At 34.9% G+C, this 20,288-nt stretch overlaps 1 protein-coding gene across 12 annotated transcripts in view; it reads right to left on the reverse strand.

The window, feature by feature from the left end:
• The window catches only part of LOC143252743 (RNA-binding motif, single-stranded-interacting protein 1-like), a 149,288-nt gene that overhangs the window by 12,426 nt on the left and 116,574 nt on the right, over window positions 1-20,288 (reverse strand). For all 12 annotated transcript variants that reach the window (XM_076505350.1, XM_076505355.1, XM_076505348.1 and 9 more), the window contains 7 exons: window positions 9,810-9,967; window positions 9,075-9,136; window positions 8,694-8,773; window positions 6,440-6,483; window positions 1,750-1,882; window positions 1,414-1,512; window positions 996-1,088 (listed from right to left, as the gene is read on the reverse strand). In XM_076505350.1, the coding sequence (XP_076361465.1) occupies window positions 996-1,088; window positions 1,414-1,512; window positions 1,750-1,882; window positions 6,440-6,483; window positions 8,694-8,773; window positions 9,075-9,136; window positions 9,810-9,967 (669 nt within the window). The remainder of the gene's footprint in view (window positions 1-995; window positions 1,089-1,413; window positions 1,513-1,749; window positions 1,883-6,439; window positions 6,484-8,693; window positions 8,774-9,074; window positions 9,137-9,809; window positions 9,968-20,288) is intronic.

The following is a 20,288-nucleotide window of genomic DNA, read 5'->3' on the forward strand; positions in this document are numbered from 1 at the left end:
TTTTAAAACTGCCTTGACAGCTAAAGATAAGTGGATAGGGGTTCTGGTGCAAGTTGAGAAAATTTGTAACTGAGTGAAAGAGAAATTCTGATATTCAAACTGTACATTGGATCTTGTTTATAGACCATGTAAGATTTTAGAGATATACTAGCAAAAAAAGAGGAAAAAAGTCAAGTGCACTTAGAAGTCAAGTGACAATAAAAGTGAAATACTTGCACATTTTCTTTTAAAATTAAAGACTACTGAAAACATATATAAATTAAAGATTTGAATTATAAATTGGATTCTGATGCTAAATGTATTGACACACATTAAAATAGGTACTTTAAACTTTGAAAGTAACTAAAATATTCTCACTTGTGCAGAAGAGTCTATGCTAGCTTTAAAAAGTAAACTTTTTTGTGATATTCTGTCTCTTGAATATGTCACTTGCCAATGAACAAACTCAACTATACATCATGATGCTTGTCAGCTATAGACAATACTTAGTGATGTATATTTTGTTCTACTGTAAATTGAAACAAATTAATAACATTCTACCATTTGCATCCTAAAAGTTTTGTGTATGTACAACTGACATTTCATTATGAATAACTTGTTTTGAAACAAAAAAAAAAAAAAACTTTGGTTTCTCACTCCTTAAAATTTGAAACATTCAACAGAAAAATACTATCAAATGAGTCATATTTTCTGTAATTCATATTATATTGGAAGGAAATTTTAATCAATTTTATATCTAGCAATCAAGAAAATTATCCTACAAAAATTTGGGGAAGTTCAAGTAATGATTATTTTTTATTAAAAAGTTAAATAGCAACACATTAGGAACTTCCTGAGCTAAGTTTTCTTAGCATGTATAGATGATCTATTAGGCAATATATTTAAAACTGTTTTACTCACAAACATCTTGCAAGAGAAACAGTAAACATTTAAAGAGCCATACATGAGAGAAATATTTAGTTTGATTATGCTAATTTATCATGTAAAATACATACCTCTGGTACAGCTATAGAATGAATAAAATGGGCTGGTTGTGGATACAGAGGTGTTCCAGCTCCAGCATAAGCTTGATGAGTCCCTGGTATGTACTACAATTACAAATCAATCAATTTACTTTCTACTAAGCAAAAATTACTTTGATAGAAAAATATTATCCAACAATTTTCTTAAAACTTAATTGAAAATTAAAAAAAAAATCTTTAACCCTTACTAATAAATACAGATCTACTATGTGCTTCTTAAAAGTCACTTTAAAATATGAGGTACTAGTATTTCTTTACTTTTCAACTCATAGTTCATTTTTTTCCCTTTATATCATTAAAGTAGTATTAATGGAATAAAACTCTATATCATGTATTTTGATACATTCTTATTCATATTTTGAGAAGTACAGTGAATGAACAAAGTGCTTACAGAAGTGTTGGTTAGCTGCAGCTGAGACATCTGGGCAGAAAGATGGGACATAAGTGTCCCATATGGCAGAGGGTTGGGGTCTAAAGATGATGGGATCATCTAGAAAGCAGAATTCATTAAACAACATAATACTGCAATATAAACTATAATATTGAGATAAACAAATATAGACATTTGAGTTTGGATGGCATAACAAATATACTTTCTTTGAAATTCCTTTTCAATGTTTGAAATCAATATGGCAGAAAAACCTTGCTATTTAACAAAAATTTCCTTTGACACAATTAAGTATTTTGACAAACACATTAACCATCAATAAACCCACTTTCTGCTCACCTGGGTCATATGAGGTTGAACAATGTACTGTGGATGAACCCACGCTCTGCCCGGCTGCATGGGGTAGGTGTTCATAGGTGTAGGATAAGCCCTTTGATAGTTACCCATGGGAGTGATCAGTTGGGCCACAACTCTGCTTATGGAATAGTAGAAAATACTTTAAATCAAGTTTTATAGTTAACAGGAATTTTAAATTAACTACCTGAGTGCTATGCATGAGGAGTCAATTTAGCAAGATGGTTGTTAAAAAAAATATGTAAAGCCAACACCATATGAAAGCTATGTTTATTGCATTATATATAAACAGTGGAAAGGGCAGCCCATACAATATGTCAAATAGAATAAACAAACCTTCATGTTTAAAAATTATTCTTGTACGAGAACTACTAATGTTAACAACCTTAACCACCTATCACTGGAAATGCTAATGATGTTAAAATTAATAGAGACAAGAAAAGTTAAATACAGTAGTCCCTCTCATGAGCAACCATCCATTGCTTCACATAAAAAGGGGTCTTTCCTCAGGGGGAAAGAGTTTCAATATAGGTCTATTCCTAGATGGGCACAGCTAAATGAACAAAGTTAAGAGTACAGCAATTACTCTTTATTGTACATCAACCATTGTAATGCAACGTAAGTAAAACTATTTTACCACAATGTACAGTAAAATAAAATATACATTATAATAATCTGTAATTTTAGTTTGTTTGATTTGTTCTGAATTGCATACAGACTTCTCAGTGGTGTCCTTGTTCTTGCTGACATATTCCAGCAACTCAAGTCTTTTGATGAGCAACTCCTAAGTCCTTCAATTACTTTCAAATTTCCCACAGACACAACTGCTGTTACTACACTGTCATCCTCTTCCTCTTCATCTAAAGAAAGAGTAGAAGTTTGGCCTCTGGCATCAATCAAAAGATTCTTTTCCCAGTCTGCCTCTACAGTTTCACTGGTGGCAACATCAGCAAAGTTTGCATATTTTTCCCAGGTAACACCAAAATTTTCCACAAAGGTTATAAAATAATTCAACTTCAGGATTGTCTTCTTCACCATCTTTTGAAAACTACGTTTGGCAAAACACAAATTTTCATACATTATTCCACACACTTTTTAACCACCAGATAGCATCTGCTACATTTACCTTGTCAACTAAGTCAGTTGCAAATGTGAAACAAAACCTGTCACAAGAGCTTCATATAGTGCATTTTCATGTTCTCAATAATTCCAGTATTGCATGGCTTAATCTCAGACACATATTGTTCATGGTAAAATAGAAAAACAACAGCTTTACATTGCTACAAATAACATGACAGTGAGAAGAAAAATTGTTCACAAACACTCCAACTCTCATTTTCTTATTAAATTTGTTAAGCCACTGCTGGAATAAATCACTGGTCATTCAACCTTTTTGGACTTTTTTGTCACAGGGAAGTTGAGTGGACTAGCCAAGCCTTGAAGCAACAAAACTTATCATAATCTATGATCAAGAGTGTCAACTATTCTCTAGCTGCAAAACCTGTCAGAAAAGTGCTGATCCTGTCCTTTGACTTCTTGCCTTCCTCGGCCTCATCTCCCTCAACTATCATGGAGCGTAAAAGTAAATCTTTATGGAAGAGACCAATCTCATCTGTATTAAATGTCTTCAAATCTCTACCATGTGCATATAAACTTGAGACATTTACTCTAATCATCTGTGACAGCTGGGTCTAAATCAGAAAGGGTAGCAATGTGAATTTGTCCATTACAACCAGAAAAGCCAAAATGACCAAGATTTTCTACACACATCAGTGCTATCTTTTGAGTCATCCTGCCACTGACCGAGATGTTCTTTACCCTGGCTATAATGAGCCACTCCAAGACAATCATACATATAGCCTGTTGTTATAGACTTACTGTACTTTCTGCATGAGTTCTCCCCACTCTTCCACTTCAAAATTTCTTCTCTTTCATTAAGTATAGTCTGAATTTGTGTCTTCCCTCTATCTCGCTCACCATTGCACAGCAAGATTTTCCTGTGTAAGTCTTTTTCAGCACTGATACTTTTTCTTCCAGTCAAAATCTTCCACTTTCTAGACATGGCAGACATCAGTATTCAATCAAGACAGCTAACAGACAAGTAGCATGTAAACACTCACATGCAAAATCAGTAGTATTCAATTAGAAGGATTTATAATAAGACTGGCAGGCAAATGCTATGCACATGCTCCTGAAATTTAACTATGTGGCCACTCATGTGCAACAAATAGTCCTTAATTTCATTCATAAAACTGGCCAGTGGTTGTACTCTTGGGGGTGATCACATACAAATAGTAGTAAACAGTGTAGCTGCATCCATACTTAGACGTAGTAGTTGGAAATGTATCAACATTGAGGTAGATATAGTATATATGACTGACAAATTAAGGCTACATTAAGATTAATGTAACATCATGAAAAGAAAAAAAAATATATCACAGAGGCTGGGCTTAACACTTTCACCCCTACTCTGCCCCTGTAAGTTAAAGTGCATGTGACATGATGTTTGGAGCTTTATTTTCAAAATTTTTAATTAAATGAGAGTTGTACTATTTATGTGAGTGAGATTGGAATCGAAACAGTTTATAATTTAAATTTTAAAAATCATGTATTTTAATTTCCTAATTTAAAAAGAAATGTAAAGAAAAACAATATTAATTTGAGATATAAACAAGCTAAATATAAAATAAGAACCTCCCACTTCTTGAATTTGCTGATATATCAATATATTTTAGCAAGTCTACTAGTGGCTCCACCCTTCAATCATTTGATAGTTCTTAACTTGTACCACCTACTACTATGTAGCTCAAGTTTATGACAAAGAGAAAGATTTTCCTCTATGTAATTCTGACAGATTATCATAATTGACTTGAAGACAAAACTGTAGATGAGTGATCAAAAATTCGTTGCTCTGAATAGGAATGGTATTTTTCTTAACCCACATAATTTACTCAGTGACCCTACTAAATTACAGGGATTTTGAGGATACTAATACTGTAATTTCATATGTTTTTATTTGTTAAATGTTGATATTTGAAGCCTACAAAAATTATTATCTCTACACACCCCACTCATGTCTAAACAAGGCTTAGGATAGTATGTATGCCCAAGTGCAAAATTTCTAACATGAGTATGTAAATGAAATCAATGTTTCTCAATGTATTTCTCATTTGCTTTCTAGTTTTATAACTAAAATTTAAACATTTATGAGTAAATAGCAATATGTATGTGTATTTATACACGTGTAACATACGGTAGCTGAAATATTATACATCTGTAGGCCAATACATAGTTACATCTACTGCATTTATTTTAATTGTATAAACTGAGATAAATTTAAAACTACATTATACCACATTCAAAACTTGACAACTTCAAAATAAGAGGGTAGTAAATGTCATAACTATGTGCCCAAGTAACACCTTCATATACATATGCTGCAAAATTTGATGGACATTAAATAGTTGAGCAGTAATACTGAAACAACTGCAATGTAAATGGATCAGCTTAGCTCAGAACCTACAATGTTTATTGGACCACTTCAACTTTGAACCATATAACAAATGTTTTCACACATTCTAATTGCAATTTCATTACCTTTGGAAGTTTCTTTTGTAAGTTTTGTAGAAAACATAAGCTACTTAATCCAATATTATGTTCTTGGAGCAAGAGAATGTATGGACGACACTTTTCTGTTTTGCACGTTCGTTCTTGCTCTTAACGGTGTCGTATTATGGGTGTTGTGTGCAACAACAGGCTAAAACGTGCTGAGACAGTCCATTATGTCAGCTTTATTTACAGTGGGTTTAACTTTAGATGGTGAAAGTAAAACAAACACAGAAAATTTATGGAGTATGTTTAACAGTTGAAACACTCAGGGTATGAATGATGAAACTTCATTATTAAGAAGACCTAGAGGTTATAACAACTGAAATATGATATTCCTGAGACAAAGAAAAGTACTTTTAATCTCAAAATGAAAACCACTTTGCTTTCATACTATTTAAAAATAAACAATTTCATGAACAAATATTAACAAAAAATACTAGATTAAAAATTCTGACTTTTTGTGTGCAAAAGCCTTGTAATGTTTACTAAAAGTCGAGCAAATTTTCTGAAGATACACTTAATATGTTAGAAGTAACTAGTACGTAAACTGTAACGAGTACAAATGTTTACAAGTTTGGTCCAATGGGACTAAGCAGTGTCAGTAAAGTTAATGATTTGGAATGAGAAATAGATCATGTTCTACACAAATGTCCATATATTATATATAACAGTTTTTTTAACAAAGTCTAAAGTTGTAAATTAGACCACTTAGATCTAGAATTATATGATGGAATGTAACAGAATTAAAATAAAACATTTCAGTAACACAAGTATTCCTTTGATTGAAATTTAGTGATAAAGACCTTATGATTATAGTATTCTTTTCATCTGATCTATAGTACTGGAGATTGTACTAAAATGCACAAGCTGTCCTGAGAAAGTGGTTTTTATCTTGCATAAGCAAGCTTTAAGTTTTTTTTTTCCACACCCTTCAACAATAATATAATTTAGCAACATTCTAATCTTGATAGTTACCTTAACAGCTGGAGAAGTTAGGGATTTAGATTATAAGAAAATACAATATAATAGAAAAAAACAAGGCCAAAAAAAATCTGTACATACTGACCCATTTTGTGTCACTGCAGACTGATCATAAGGCAATGGAATACCCTGAAAAAAACAAGAAACACATAAACCTTAATTTCTTTAATACAAATATATAAAATTATCACTATGTTTAATACAATGGAACTTTTTCTTAAGCCCTATTCTAAAGGAAAATCTCATCTCAACATTGATTTTCAGAACTAAGAAAATACCATAAATGCTTTCTTTTAATTTATTTTTTAAGTTTGTCTTTTCATAATATTATAAAACCATGTAACACCTAAGTAGTACTAAACTGTGCAGTATTTATTTATTTATTGTTCAAGCACTAGTCACACCTCTTCAAAACTTTACTGGTATTGTTGTAGGGCAAACACATTAACATGGTTGGCTTCAGGTTCTTTAAATACATCAGTTTTCTTAAACTCCTATTAACTGTTTTGATGAAGTTTGTTTTTAGATGACTACTGAAGTGCTTCATGAGTGATGAATCTAAGCTTATTCAGCACCTTCCAGTACATTATATCCACACCAATGCAAGACAACAACCAAGCAACCTTATGAACAGGATCAAGAAGAGCAAATGAAATTTTTTGTTGGTCCTAAGTCCCAACCAATGAAGGTCAGGATTCTAAAGCCATTTACCAGGAGACTCTTTGGGCAGTACTTGTACATATCAGTTTCCACTAGAGCAAATTAATGAACAATAATTTACATACTTAGTTCTTAAGAGGCAGATATACTGTACATGTTCATGCTTGAACCTTTCCTTATTCTATTACAATTTTGTTTTTTGTTTTTTTAATTTTAAAGCACATTCATGAATTCTTGATTTGGTTAATAAAAGGGCATTATCATCCAATGGTGGATAATGCCAGATCTCGGTCCAACATAGGTTCCAAATAAATTATTTCAAACAAACATTAATATAAAACATAGTAAAAGAAACATGTATTGTATTCTAAGAATACATTTATGATAGAAATTGTCAACTTCATTAGATCTGCTATATCTAGAGTCAACAAGGTCTTTTACCCAAACCAAAGCCTACTGGTCTGGTGAAGATGCTATATACACAGTAGCAGTCTTCGTAATTATAAACAAATAGGAAAAAAACTCTATTAAGGCAGTCAAAAGACTGAAACCATACATCTATCTTGATCCTCATCATTTGTTTGTGTGTTGAATTTAATGTAAAGCTACTTCAGAGTTACCTGTGCTAAACATCCCTAATTCTGAAGAGTTAGGCTAGAAGGAAAGCAGCCAGTTGACATCATATACCTTCAACATTTGGGCTACTCTTTGCTAATGATTAGTGGGACTTACCACCATATTATAACACCCCCTACTGTTGAACAGGCAGAATATTTGGTAATGGGTTTTGTCTCCATGACCCACAAATTATGAGCTGAACAATCTAACTATGAGACTGAATCTTTTAAACTGTCTACCATTGCACTTTAGGTAGTTTGTGCATTTCCAAGGTGTTGAAATCTTTGGCCACAAGATGTTTTGTGATTGATCAGCCATTTAACCTGATCACTACAGGCTAGTAACTTTTTGTATAGTCAACACAAATCTCCCTGTATTTCATTCCAACCATAAAACTAGTAAATAAAAGTGTTTGAAACTTAATGAGAACTTTCTTAAATGCACAGTTTAAGAAACATAAAGCCTGTTACTTTAGATAAATTTCATTTTCCTGCATTGGCCTTTAATATCTTGGTAAATTACACTAAGAAATTATATATTTTTTATAAGATAAGATAATGATTTTTGAACTCATTTCAGATCTAAACTTACTGTGTGGATGGACAACCTTACAACCGAAATGGTGGTCAATTCTCAGCCCTGTATAATCATTTTGCTTTTAATATGCATAAGTGAAGAATGTATAAGTGGCTTCATAAACAGTCTCCACGTGAATTTTCAACAGCTAATACCTTACTTATAAATAAGAAAGCACAGTGGCCTAGTGGTTTTATAAACACTATTATCACATTACTGCACAAGCTTTTCTACACCATTTATTTTCTGAAACTCTAAGTATAGTTATTCTCATAATCAACATTACACAAGACTTATTGAATAATTTTATACACACACACACAAGTAAATACACTAAGATATCTTATTCATTTCTTCAGAACTCATGCCCTTTAAAGTTTGAAGATTATGCAGTAAACACAAAATACAACTCAGAAATTTCAACAATTTTTAAAATTTCTATCTAATGTTTTACTGTAACTCTTATATTCCCCTTCTTTTCCTACCTGTTGCTCTTGAACCTTGTACTGATGTTTCTTTTTATTTCCACCATCAGCAAACTTCACCAACAAAGGATCTTTAGAGGCTGAAATAAGAAATTCACTTAACTCACCAAGTAACAAAATAAACTTACAAGTAAATAAGTCAATGTCACAAGTCTATTTCATTACTAATGGTAATACAAAGCATATGCAATAAAATCCTACAAGTGCACATAATTCCTATACAGATCAGAAAATGGAGAAGAAACCTTTACTGAAAACACTGATATCAAAACAACATACTTAATTCAAAGAACATATAAAACCCATGAACTACATACAAAATTATGTAGTTTTACTCAGTATACACCTTTTCTCTACAACTTCCTAATACTTCATATTTACCATGTAAAAATTTTCCATTAAATACGTGTATAATTTGGTCACATTTTTCTTTGGACTCCATCCTGTAAAATACAAAAAAGAAAAGTAAAATGAGTAATAAAAATATTAATTATAAAAAAATATTTCTGAAATCAAAAGCAACATAAAAAAGTCTAATTTCTTTTATTTTTCTGGCAGATTGTTGGAAGTGTACATAAATTTGACACTTTTTAATGTGCTGTGTGAAACTAAAACCTTTAAAACCAGATTTTATAGTGCTTTCTCTAAGATTATTTAAGCACAAATAGTCATAGCAGTTTTTAACTTTACTATAAAATTTTTCTGATTTGTCCAAAAGCATGAAACAGGCTAAAATAATTCTCAATGGCATAGGGTTTTAAACAGAGAAACAAATGCTATTGTACCCTTTTGCTAATGTGACTGACCATATTTATGCATCAAACTGATTGTAACATCATGATTTAGAAGGTTAATTCTAACAAATACGAGTCACAAAAACAGTTAACAAAAATATCAAACATTTTAATCCTAATACTTACTGTTAGGACTACATATGTGTTTAAGAGAAAAATAGTAATTTCACTTTTTTTCCCGATAAGTATCATAACAGAAAAAAAAAGGATATTTTCTTAATATAATGCAATTTACAACCACACATTAACTTTGGATATCATTGTACATACTTAAGTTGTACCTGACATGAATAACATTATACAGCAGTATCTGTTTAACTACCTTGCAAAGCCTACACCACGAGAAAACATGTTGCTGTCTCGAAGAATTCTAGTGGAAATGACTGTGCCATATGAAGATAAGAGTTTTTCAAGGTCAGCTTCCATAAGATCCACTGGTAAATTGGCAATATAGAGGTTGGTAGGATCCTGTTCTTGTTGCTACAACAAAGTGTAGGAAATAAAATATTTTATAAAAACCACATGAAAACAAACTACATTATCAAAAAATGAAACCATTTAAATTTTGGAAGATATCATAACAACCCCAATATTGTATTGTATTAATAACTTTAAAATTACCACAATTTTAGATAAGTATGTTTCTACCACAAAAATTTTAAAAGCATTACTACGTGTGTACAACAAACTTCTTATTAATTTATGTAAGCATATGCAGAAATATGTCCACATCTAAAAGTGTGGCTGTTGAGAAGTTATCAATTTTGCACATCTTTCTAAAACTTAAAAGATTTGTAAACTGTGAAATTAGTATGAAGAACATGTTCTAACTCCAGTAACTCTTCCATGCAGGACTTAGGAGATGTCATTCTTTTCTTTATGGTAGTTTTTTGAAAAGTATGTTTTGTGTAACACAAAGTCAGTGCAGAAAAATGAATTTCTTTGCACACATGCACTAGTTAATACTACTGCTTGTAACTGTAAGAACAATATTGAAGTAAAAGCAAATTAACAGCATTATCAATTATGCTAATATATCGCACAGTTTTTGATTGATTAATTTAGTGTTTTATGGCACAAAGCAGCTAGGCTATCTGCGCCAAATGTCCGGTAAAAAGGTAAAAACAGATTAAATGTAGTAAAATACAGAAAAAGAAATGAAGGTAAAACAAAACATCATTGAAAAACAGAAAAAGCATAAAACCAATGTTGACACCTAGTTAACACTGTTAAGAGAGAAAGCAGAGTAAAAGAAGTTGTAAAGTACTGACTCCAGCAAAATGGTAATGATCATAACCTGCCAGGAAGACTAACAGGTAAGTTCAAGAACCACCGTCAGACACCTGAAGTTGGCCTTTCCAGTCCTGGTTCTGGGTTAAGTGTCATAGCAACCATTATCAGAATGTAAAATAATAGAAATTTTAAAAGACATATAGCAAAATTGTAATAATGAGTAGCCAAATGTTCAGTAAAAATGAAAAGCAAAGTAAATGTAGTAAAATTTGGAAAAGTAAACGAAGGTAAAAACAAAACAGCAATTAAAAACAGAAAACTGTATAAAACCGATGTTGACATCCAATCTATAAAGTTGTAAAGGACTTCCTGTAGCAGAATAGTAATGATCATAACCCGCCAGGAAGACGAACAGGCAAGTACCAGAACCACCTTCAATCACCTGAAGTTGGTCTTTCCAGTCCTGGTTCCAGGTTGTGTGTCATTATGGCCAGTACCAAAGGGTAAAGTAATAAAAGTTCAAAAGACATGCAGCAAAATTGGAATAACAACTCGCCAGGATGACTAATGGGTAGTTCAAACAGCAGCGTTAGTCACCTGAAGTTGGCCTTTCCAGTCCTGGTGTCGAGTTATTTAATGTTCTGGCCATTTTCCAATTTCAATTTAAACTAGAGAGAAGAAACTTTGAAAAGGGAATCACAATTAAAAATGTGTAATGAATAAATATCCAACACTTAAATGAGATTAAAAAGATTAATGGCCAATAAAATACTAAAAACTTTATCAAGGTGAACAGTGTCACCATCACCAATAACACTGTCCAATGTTACAGATCAACCCTGGGAAAAAACATGTTTAAAGTAGTGCCGTCATTGAGAGTCGTAACGATGGCAAGAAAGTAAAATGTGGCTGACAGTGATTTGATTGTTACACAAACTACACACTGGTGCAACAGTTCCAGATAAAAGAAAACAATGAGTTAAAAAACTGTGACCAATGCGTAGTCTAGTTAGAACAACTTCCTCCTTCCTAACCTTACGGAAGCTAGATGGCCAAAGCCCAATATAGGGTTTTATTTGAAAAAGCTTGTTGTTGCATTGCTCACTCCAAGTGGACTGCCAGCTGGCATTGAGCAGAGCCTTGAATACAGGACCATAGTCCATGTACGGAATAGGCACAGTGGTGATAGTGCCTGAGCAGATAGATTTAGCTGCCGTGTCTGCAAGCTCGTTCCTGCGAACACCAATGTGGTCTGGTATCTAGAAAAACTGGATAGAAGTAGCAGTTAATGAGAAATGGGCCAGTCAGTTTTGAATATCAGCAACAACAGGGTGAGTCAAAGTGTAGCGATTCCAGGACCAGTAGAGAACAAAGGGAGTCAGTATAAATAGTACAGTTTGAGTACTGCTCAGCTTCAACATGATCCAGGGCAAGAGATATGACATACAGTTCAGCAGTGAACACAGAAGCTGCAGAGGGGATTCTACGCACAACCACCAAACTGCAGCAAACCATGGCAGATCCCACCGAATTACCTGATTTGAAACCATCTGTATAAATTGGAACAGAATGATTGTTCAAAAGATGTTCATTAAATAAAAGATGGTACTTCCAATCTGGAGTATCTGCCTTTTTCAGATGACTGAAAAAAAGGTCACATTTGGGGGCTGTAATAAGCCATGGTGTGATGGGCTGACCTGTGGATTCTGCAATGTTATCCAAGGACAGACCCAATTCATCCAATTGAACCTAGATGCAAAGGCAAAAAAAAGGAGCAATGGCAGATCGTCTGTTCTGAAAAAGTACGGCCCACTGACGAAAAAAACACATCCCCAGGTGGGATGCTTTGGTAAGGAAGAAAGTTTCAAAAAAAATAGTAAAGATAGTTGCAAACGGCAAAGGTGCAGAGAAGCTTCATGAGATTCAACATATAAGCCTTGAACTAGAGAGGTGTGGAAAGCCCAAGTGCATAGTCGAAGACTTTGGTGATGAATGGGGTCCAGCATCTTTAAGGCCGAGGGTCTGGCAGAGCCATAGACCATTGATCCATAGTCGAGTTTTGATCGAATAAAAGCACGATATACCTTTAACATAGAACATCGATCCACTCCCCAAGTGGTGGAAGAGAGAACACGGAGGATGTTTAGTGCTCTTATACATTTGACCCCTAGCTGCTTGATGTGTGGTATAAAGGTCAGCCCCAAGATAAGCCCCAAGAACTTTATCTCAGGGACAACAGGCACCACAACTTCACCAATACAGAGTTCAGGATCAAATTGAATACCCCATTGGCAGCAAAAGTGTATGCAAATGGTTTTAGAAAGTGAGAAGTTAAAGCCATTTGCTGTGGTCCACTTCAGTAAAAGATTGAGGGAAGTCTGTAGCTGCCACTCAATATATCTCATGTTCGACGACTGACACGAGATGTGAAAGTTGTCGACATACAGCCCATTCACAACAGTGAGAGGGAGTTGTTCAGTGATGGCATTTATCTTTATACTGAAAAGTGTGACACTCAAAACACAGCCCTGAGGGACTCCAAGTTCCTGTACAAAAGAACGGGAAAGTATCAAACCCACACGCACTTGGAATCTCCTGTCCATTAAAATTTTTTTAATAAACATGGGTAAATGGCCACGTAACCCATATGTATAGAGGTCTCGCAAAATGCCATACCTCCATGTTGTGTCATAAGCCTTCTCAGTGTCAAAGAATATTGATACAAGATGTTGGCATTTGAGAAAATCTCTGATTGATGTTTCAAGTCGAATTAGGTGGTCTGTGGTGGAATGCTGTCATCAGAACCCACACTGGATGGGCGAGGAGATTGTTTGATTCGAGGAACCAAACAAGACGAGCATTAACCATCCTTTCTAAGGTCTTCCAGAGATAGCTCGTCACAGCAATTGGATGGTAGTTTGAAGGAATCTTGGGATCTTTCCCTGGCTTAGAGAAAGGTAAAATAATAGCCTGGCACCAGGCATCAGGAAAAACATTCTCCCGCCAGATCCAGTTAAAGACAATTAGAAGGACATCAAGAGAAGCAGGAGATAGATGGTGCAGCATTTCATAGTGTACATCATCAGGTACAACAGATGTACTGCCAGACCGATGAAGGGCCATTTTCAGTTCCACCAGTGTAAAGGGACAATTATAGTCAAAGAGACAGTCAGTTTGAAAGGAAAGAGGTGAATGCTCTGCCTGAGTCTTGATGGCCAAGAAGGTGGAGGAACAAACAGAAGTGCTAGATACCCAGCAAAAGCTTTCACCTAGAGTATCAGCGATGCTCTGGACATCAGCCACCTCCTGACTATCAGAAAGTAAGATCGAGAGGGGGACAGAATTGTAGTGCCCACTGACCTTTCAAATCCTGTCCCATATGATCTTGGAACTGGTGGTTGAAGATATGCTAGTTTTGAACTTAATCCAAGATTCCTTCTGGCTTTGACGTCTTACCCACCTAGCATGTGCACAGGCCTGTTAGAAAGCAACGAGGTTCGAAAGTGTGGGATATCTACGAAAAGTATCCCAGGCCCGTTTTTGAGCCTTCTGTGCTAAGTGGCAAGCAGGATTCCACCATGGATGAGGGTATCGTGGAAAACGTGTCGAGATTTTAGGAATACACTGAGCAGCTGCTTGTATAATACAGTCAGTTACCGCTGCCACACAGTTGTCTATTGATGGCTGATTCACGATGGCAGGATCAAGTTCTGCAAGAGCAGTGAAAGTGGACCAGTCTGATTGATACAGCTTCCATCGGGGAACGCAGGTAGGGTGGCATCGACCATGGCCAGTCTCTCTCAAAAGTATAGGAAAATGATCACTGCCTAGTGGATTATTGTCAACCCTCCATGAAAAATGGGAGAATAATGAAGGGGAGCAAACCGAGAGATCAATTGCAGTAAAGGACTAACTAGGTGCGTGAAAATAAGTGGAAGAACCAGTATTGAAAAGAGAAAGGTTGTGATCAGAGAGCATACGCTCTACAGAGCGACCCCTCCCATCAATAACAGCACTTGCCCAGGGGGATGATCTCCATTAAAGTCCCCCAGGAGTAGAAAGGGAGACAGCAACTGTTCAACGAGACCATCAAGGTCTGATTGATCACATATCTCTCCAGGGGACAGGTACAGAGAATAAACAGTGATGGTATGACCCAAGGAAACACGGATGGCTACGGCTTCCAAGGGTGTGTTGAGTGACAAAGACAGGGTGGGCACATGCTGATCAACCAATAGTGCTACCCCCTCCATGTACTCGACCATCACACAGCCTGTCATTCCTGTACAGAGAAAACTGCCGAATGGAGACTGTATTAGCAGGTTTGAGAAATGTTTCTTGTAAGGAAAGACAAACAGGATGGTAGGAAGCAATCAGTGTTTTGATATCATCCAGATTAGAACGTAAACCTTGACAGTTCCATTGTATCAAGGTGGCCATTTTTAATGACGGGTAGTCGAAGTGGCTGGAGAACCCTTCTGTTTACAATCACATCTTTTTTCCTTACTGTCCTTAGTCAAAGGAGGTCTATCAACCTCCATGGATCCTGCCCTCGGTCGATTGGGCTGAGGATGCAAACGAATGATTGTTTTGCCTCTTGGGGTGGGAGAAAAAGATGTATCAGAAGAAATGCCTGCATTTGAAACTGAAGGATGTGGATCTTGAGGTAAGTTGGAATGTATGGGAGATACAGAGATGGGTGTGGAAGTCAATTCACCAACCTTTTTAACCATGGAGGTCAAAAGGCTTTTCCTTTGTTTTGAAAACGGTTCTCTTGGAGACACAGAGATCTGTCTGCAATCCCATTGTAGTTGTGGAACGAAGTGCAGCAGCATATGTCCGAGAAGGAGTGGCGAGCAGCAATTTCTGAGCCTCAGGATAACTAAAGTCATGAGTCGTCTTCAAACACTGCACCTCTTTTTCCTCCAACCATTTTGGGCAAAACAAAAGTAGGAAGGGTGAGAACCATTGCAGTTGATGCAATGTGGGTCCATGTCACATTCATAGGCATCGTGGTCCTTGCCACCACAACAAGCACATGTCAGGGAACCATGACATGATGTCTTTGAATGGCCGAACCTCTGACATTGGAAACATCAGAGAGGGTTCGGAATGTATGGCCATAACCTGCAAATTAGATAATCTGCCTTGATGGTGGCAGGTGCACCTGATGATGTAAATGTCAAAACAAGGGTATTTGTTGGCAATGTAACTCCATCTTTGCGAGTGGAGATGCACCTAACTGCAGAAACTCCTTGAGTGGAGAGACCAGCGAGAATCTCTGACTCGGGGACATTCTTCAAATCCCTCTCAACAATAACTCTTTGTGATGAATTCAAGGTAGCATGAGGGGTAACCTCAATAGGTATGTCCCCAATTGCCGTAGAATTCAAGAGGAGTTCACTGTGTTGGGTTGTGGATGTTTCAACTAATATGTCTCCAGATCAAAGCTTCTTTACCGACTTTGGAGAGCCAGCAAGTCCCTCTTGTCCCTTCTGAAAAAAAAGGGGGACATTTTCCATAAAGGTTTTTCTGAAAGAGAATGTAATATAAGAAAATGAGGTACGTGTGATAGATGTTGAAGATTACTGCTCAGAGTCTTCAAGACGTGGTCATTTACCTATTGACTGGTTTTTTACTATTTTTATTTACATTTTTTGAAGGAGGATCCATAGGAAAAAAGAAAAATTTCAGTACCCACTGACCCCACCCACCATGGAGCCCTACAAGGGGGACGCACTACAAAGTCATGCAAGGACAATGCAACAACGCCAGGGTTTCGTGAGCACTATACCCAAACACCAGCATCAGGTACAATGTCCACAACACCTGTTGAGAACTTCCAACACTGGTACTTGGTTGACTCTAGCCCAAGTGGACCAGCCGATTGACCCAAGGGGGGCCACCCAAAGGCCGGCCGTCTACAGGAATTCGAGGCCATAGTGGTATGTTAGGGTTGGACCCCTCAACCACCAGGATCCTCTCTTCCCTTTCATGGGTCGCCACGCACGGCAAACACGTGGGTGGATGTTTAGATCCCAGAGAAGGTAACCAGACAGAACAGAACCTTCCCTGGGAGGTCACCTCACCACGTACAGGAATCCACACCGAAGGACAGTTTTTTAATTATGCCTACTTGCATTAGCAAACAAAAGTTTTTCAAGTGGCATTGATCATAATAGTACAGAAGGTGCTACAGAACTCTTTGGAAAGACGTAAGTTAATAAAGCATGAATGTTATTTGTCACTGTCTTCAAATGTGCAGAACTTCTACAGTAAATGAATAAAAATAAAGTTCGTAATTTTTCATTCACTTGGTTATTTTACTACAAAGCATGACTGAATTTCATAGCAGAGTTATACTACAGCATACATTTATATTACTTTCTTTAGCTGACAAACATTTTCAAAACATTGACATTTTTATTTAACAGGGTAACATCCCACAAGACACTTCACAAAACTGTACATATGCACACATATAGACATGACCATATCTTGAAAGTACAGTGAGCCACACAATATCTATGCACATACAACCTAAATACTTACAGGCATTTTATTTTGATAAATTAACAATTATAATAATGTCATATAGTAGCTTAAACCAAAAGTATTTTGTACTTTACTACAAAAGGTCTTCAATAATAACATATTAAAAATTATTACAGTACTTAAGAAAAACAAAACTCGTCTTTATTTATTTACTGCTTCTTTGTTTTTATATATATACATACAAGTCCCTGATTTCTTGTAATGCTAATTTGATTAATTTTATAATTGTTTACATTTTATTAGGATGAACCATTATAACCCTTTCCTAACACAAATTACACTGTAATATATACTTTTCATTTCAGACCATTAGTCAAATTCATTTCAATGCTTCTGAAATAAACATAATAGTAATATCAAAATCTGAATTTTCCACTTTTTGCAAAAGCAAAAAATTTAGAAACTCAATCTTATGCATTATCTTCTGATGTTGTACGATGCATTACATGTAAAAGTTAACATGATTCGTAAGGTATACCATTTATGGAGCATACACTGACTTCCAAAAATTATGCAACAAAACATACATGAAAGTCAAATTGGTGTAATATTTAAACATATCTGGACCTTAAATACAATGGTACATGATACAACATGTAAAATAGGTCCCATAAAAACATTTAAATTAGTATCTTGACTCATTTATTTCAGGCCTTTATTCTAGCAGAATAACTGTGTAAAGGTAATTTGAACAAAGTCTGTCACTGTCATTGTACAGAAAATTCCCTAAGAGAGAAAAAGAATTTTTCACTTGAAGCTAGGCAATTTCAGACCCAAGTGGCTGTGTGCTTAAACGTACACAAAAGTGTTGTTTATCATCTATGGATAAAATACCATCTACATGTATGGACTGCTCAAAGGTTATTACAAGGCTGAATATGGGTCATAACCCCAGCAAATAACTGTTGTGACCCAAGGCTAACCTTGTACTGGTCTTTGAGTAGTACATCCATGTAGATGTATTTTGTCCACACACAACAAACTTGTTTACATTTTAGACATTCAGCCACCAGAGTATACAACCCAGCTGTTTTGAAGCTTTTGGACATTCACAGCAATGCTGATATTAGTTTCAACAATATGTAGAAAGCTGCTTGAAAAATATATTTATTAAAGATGACCAATGACATGTATCCCTCTGACCCACAAATAGAAGCATATGAAGTGGTGGTGCAGACACATCTCTTAAATACCATATCATTTGGAATCATATTCTTTTTACAGATGAATAAATATGACATACTGAATACACTCTTCTTACGGGAACATCCAATCAGTTCATGAACATTAAAAAGATATTCTTCTGGAGGTGAGAGTGTGATGGACTAGGCAGGAATTTATGCAGGTAGACTACAGGAATTCTTGTATTTCAGGGTGGTACTATGACTGGCTGAAGATATAGGAATAAAATCCTGGATCTCTATGTTAGGTAATATGCAGATGCAATATGATCCACTGAATAAGGCATTGTGTTATCACAACTAATACAAGCAAGACCATATCAATATCACTATGATTTGACCAGCACATCACTTTACCTCAATCCCAAAAAGCATGTTTGAAATGCTATAGGAAAATGCCTTCTCTTCCTCCAACTATTTACAAGACATTAAAAACTATTCTGATACATCAACCAACTCTTGTCTTCTGCTCACAAGTATCTTTAAAAAAACTTGCATAACTACCCTGAATTGCATATATATATATAGCTGTTGAAAAAAACCATATCTCCTACTGAATATCCATTAATCATTGTTTTCAATTATTCATTTTCTGGGATACTCGTTAAATAATACAATGTAATTTAAATCGGGTGAATAAATCTTACTACTAATTCTGTATTATTTGTACTTGATTTTTAATTCCTGCTTAACTTCTGGAAACTACTGTACACTCTTTGGAATTATAAAGATAAACAAAGAGAAGGATACAATGTATCCATACCATTTTTTAATCATGGAAACACTAATTTTTCCAGTGAAACATTCATATTTATTACTTGTTATTTATAATAAGTAGCACATAATGCTTGGGACATAGTGGGTACCTAACTTACCCATGTCTTCTTTGGGGATATGGATAAATTTATACCTTACATACTACACTTTTTACACATATAATGTATTTGGAAATGCTACTTCCTCAACATTCTTTTGTGTCTACCAAACTAACCCTGCTGGACAAGGTTGGTTTTATTTGTTTTAGGTTTACAGTTTGCATACAAACACAAATATAAAGAAACCTACAGAATGAATGATCATAATAAAAGTAATTTTCAGATATTTATCAAGCTCCCAAAATAGAATCTCTGCAACTGGATATAAAAAAATACTATTATTTAATCTTCTACACAAAATAACAGTGAAATCTATGAAACTGGATGCACTTTGTATGAAAAATTGGTAGTTGCAGAGGTAAGAAAATCTACTTTCTGAAATCTGTATAATGATATATATAAATATGTTATGCATATCAGTGTTCAAATGTTTTTTGTTAGTGCCATCTTGTTTGCAGCAAACCATCTCTTTCTTACCAACTTAAGTCATAAGGTTTGAGCTAATCTTAAAACATTATATCATTTGAAGAATTAACCTGAAACATTCTGGATGTTGTTTAAGAAATACTACACAATCAGTAGAAGATTATCCATTACTGCTGAAGTATTACGTTTGTTAAAACACAAATACATGCATTTTCGTACATACCTTACATGTTTTATATACAATGTCATGCTTACGAGAATTTTTATAAAAAGCAATCACATGAAATTATAAACACTTAAGATCTTAAAAACAAGATACTTAAAATATTTACAAAAATCTTTACATGCCAGTTTTACAAGTCCACCCCAGAAACTCCAGATTAAAAACTTCTTCTTAGTTACTAGGATTCTATTTATATTATTAACGTAGACATACAAGAAATAAAACTTCCTTTTGGACCCTCTTTAATTATAACATTTTGAATGATACAGATCAAATAATTTAAAAAAATGTACTGTTTAAAAATTTTT

The sequence above is a fragment of the Tachypleus tridentatus genome, chromosome 6 (genome assembly GCF_004210375.1).
Source record: "Tachypleus tridentatus isolate NWPU-2018 chromosome 6, ASM421037v1, whole genome shotgun sequence".
Taxonomy (NCBI): domain Eukaryota; kingdom Metazoa; phylum Arthropoda; class Merostomata; order Xiphosura; family Limulidae; genus Tachypleus; species Tachypleus tridentatus.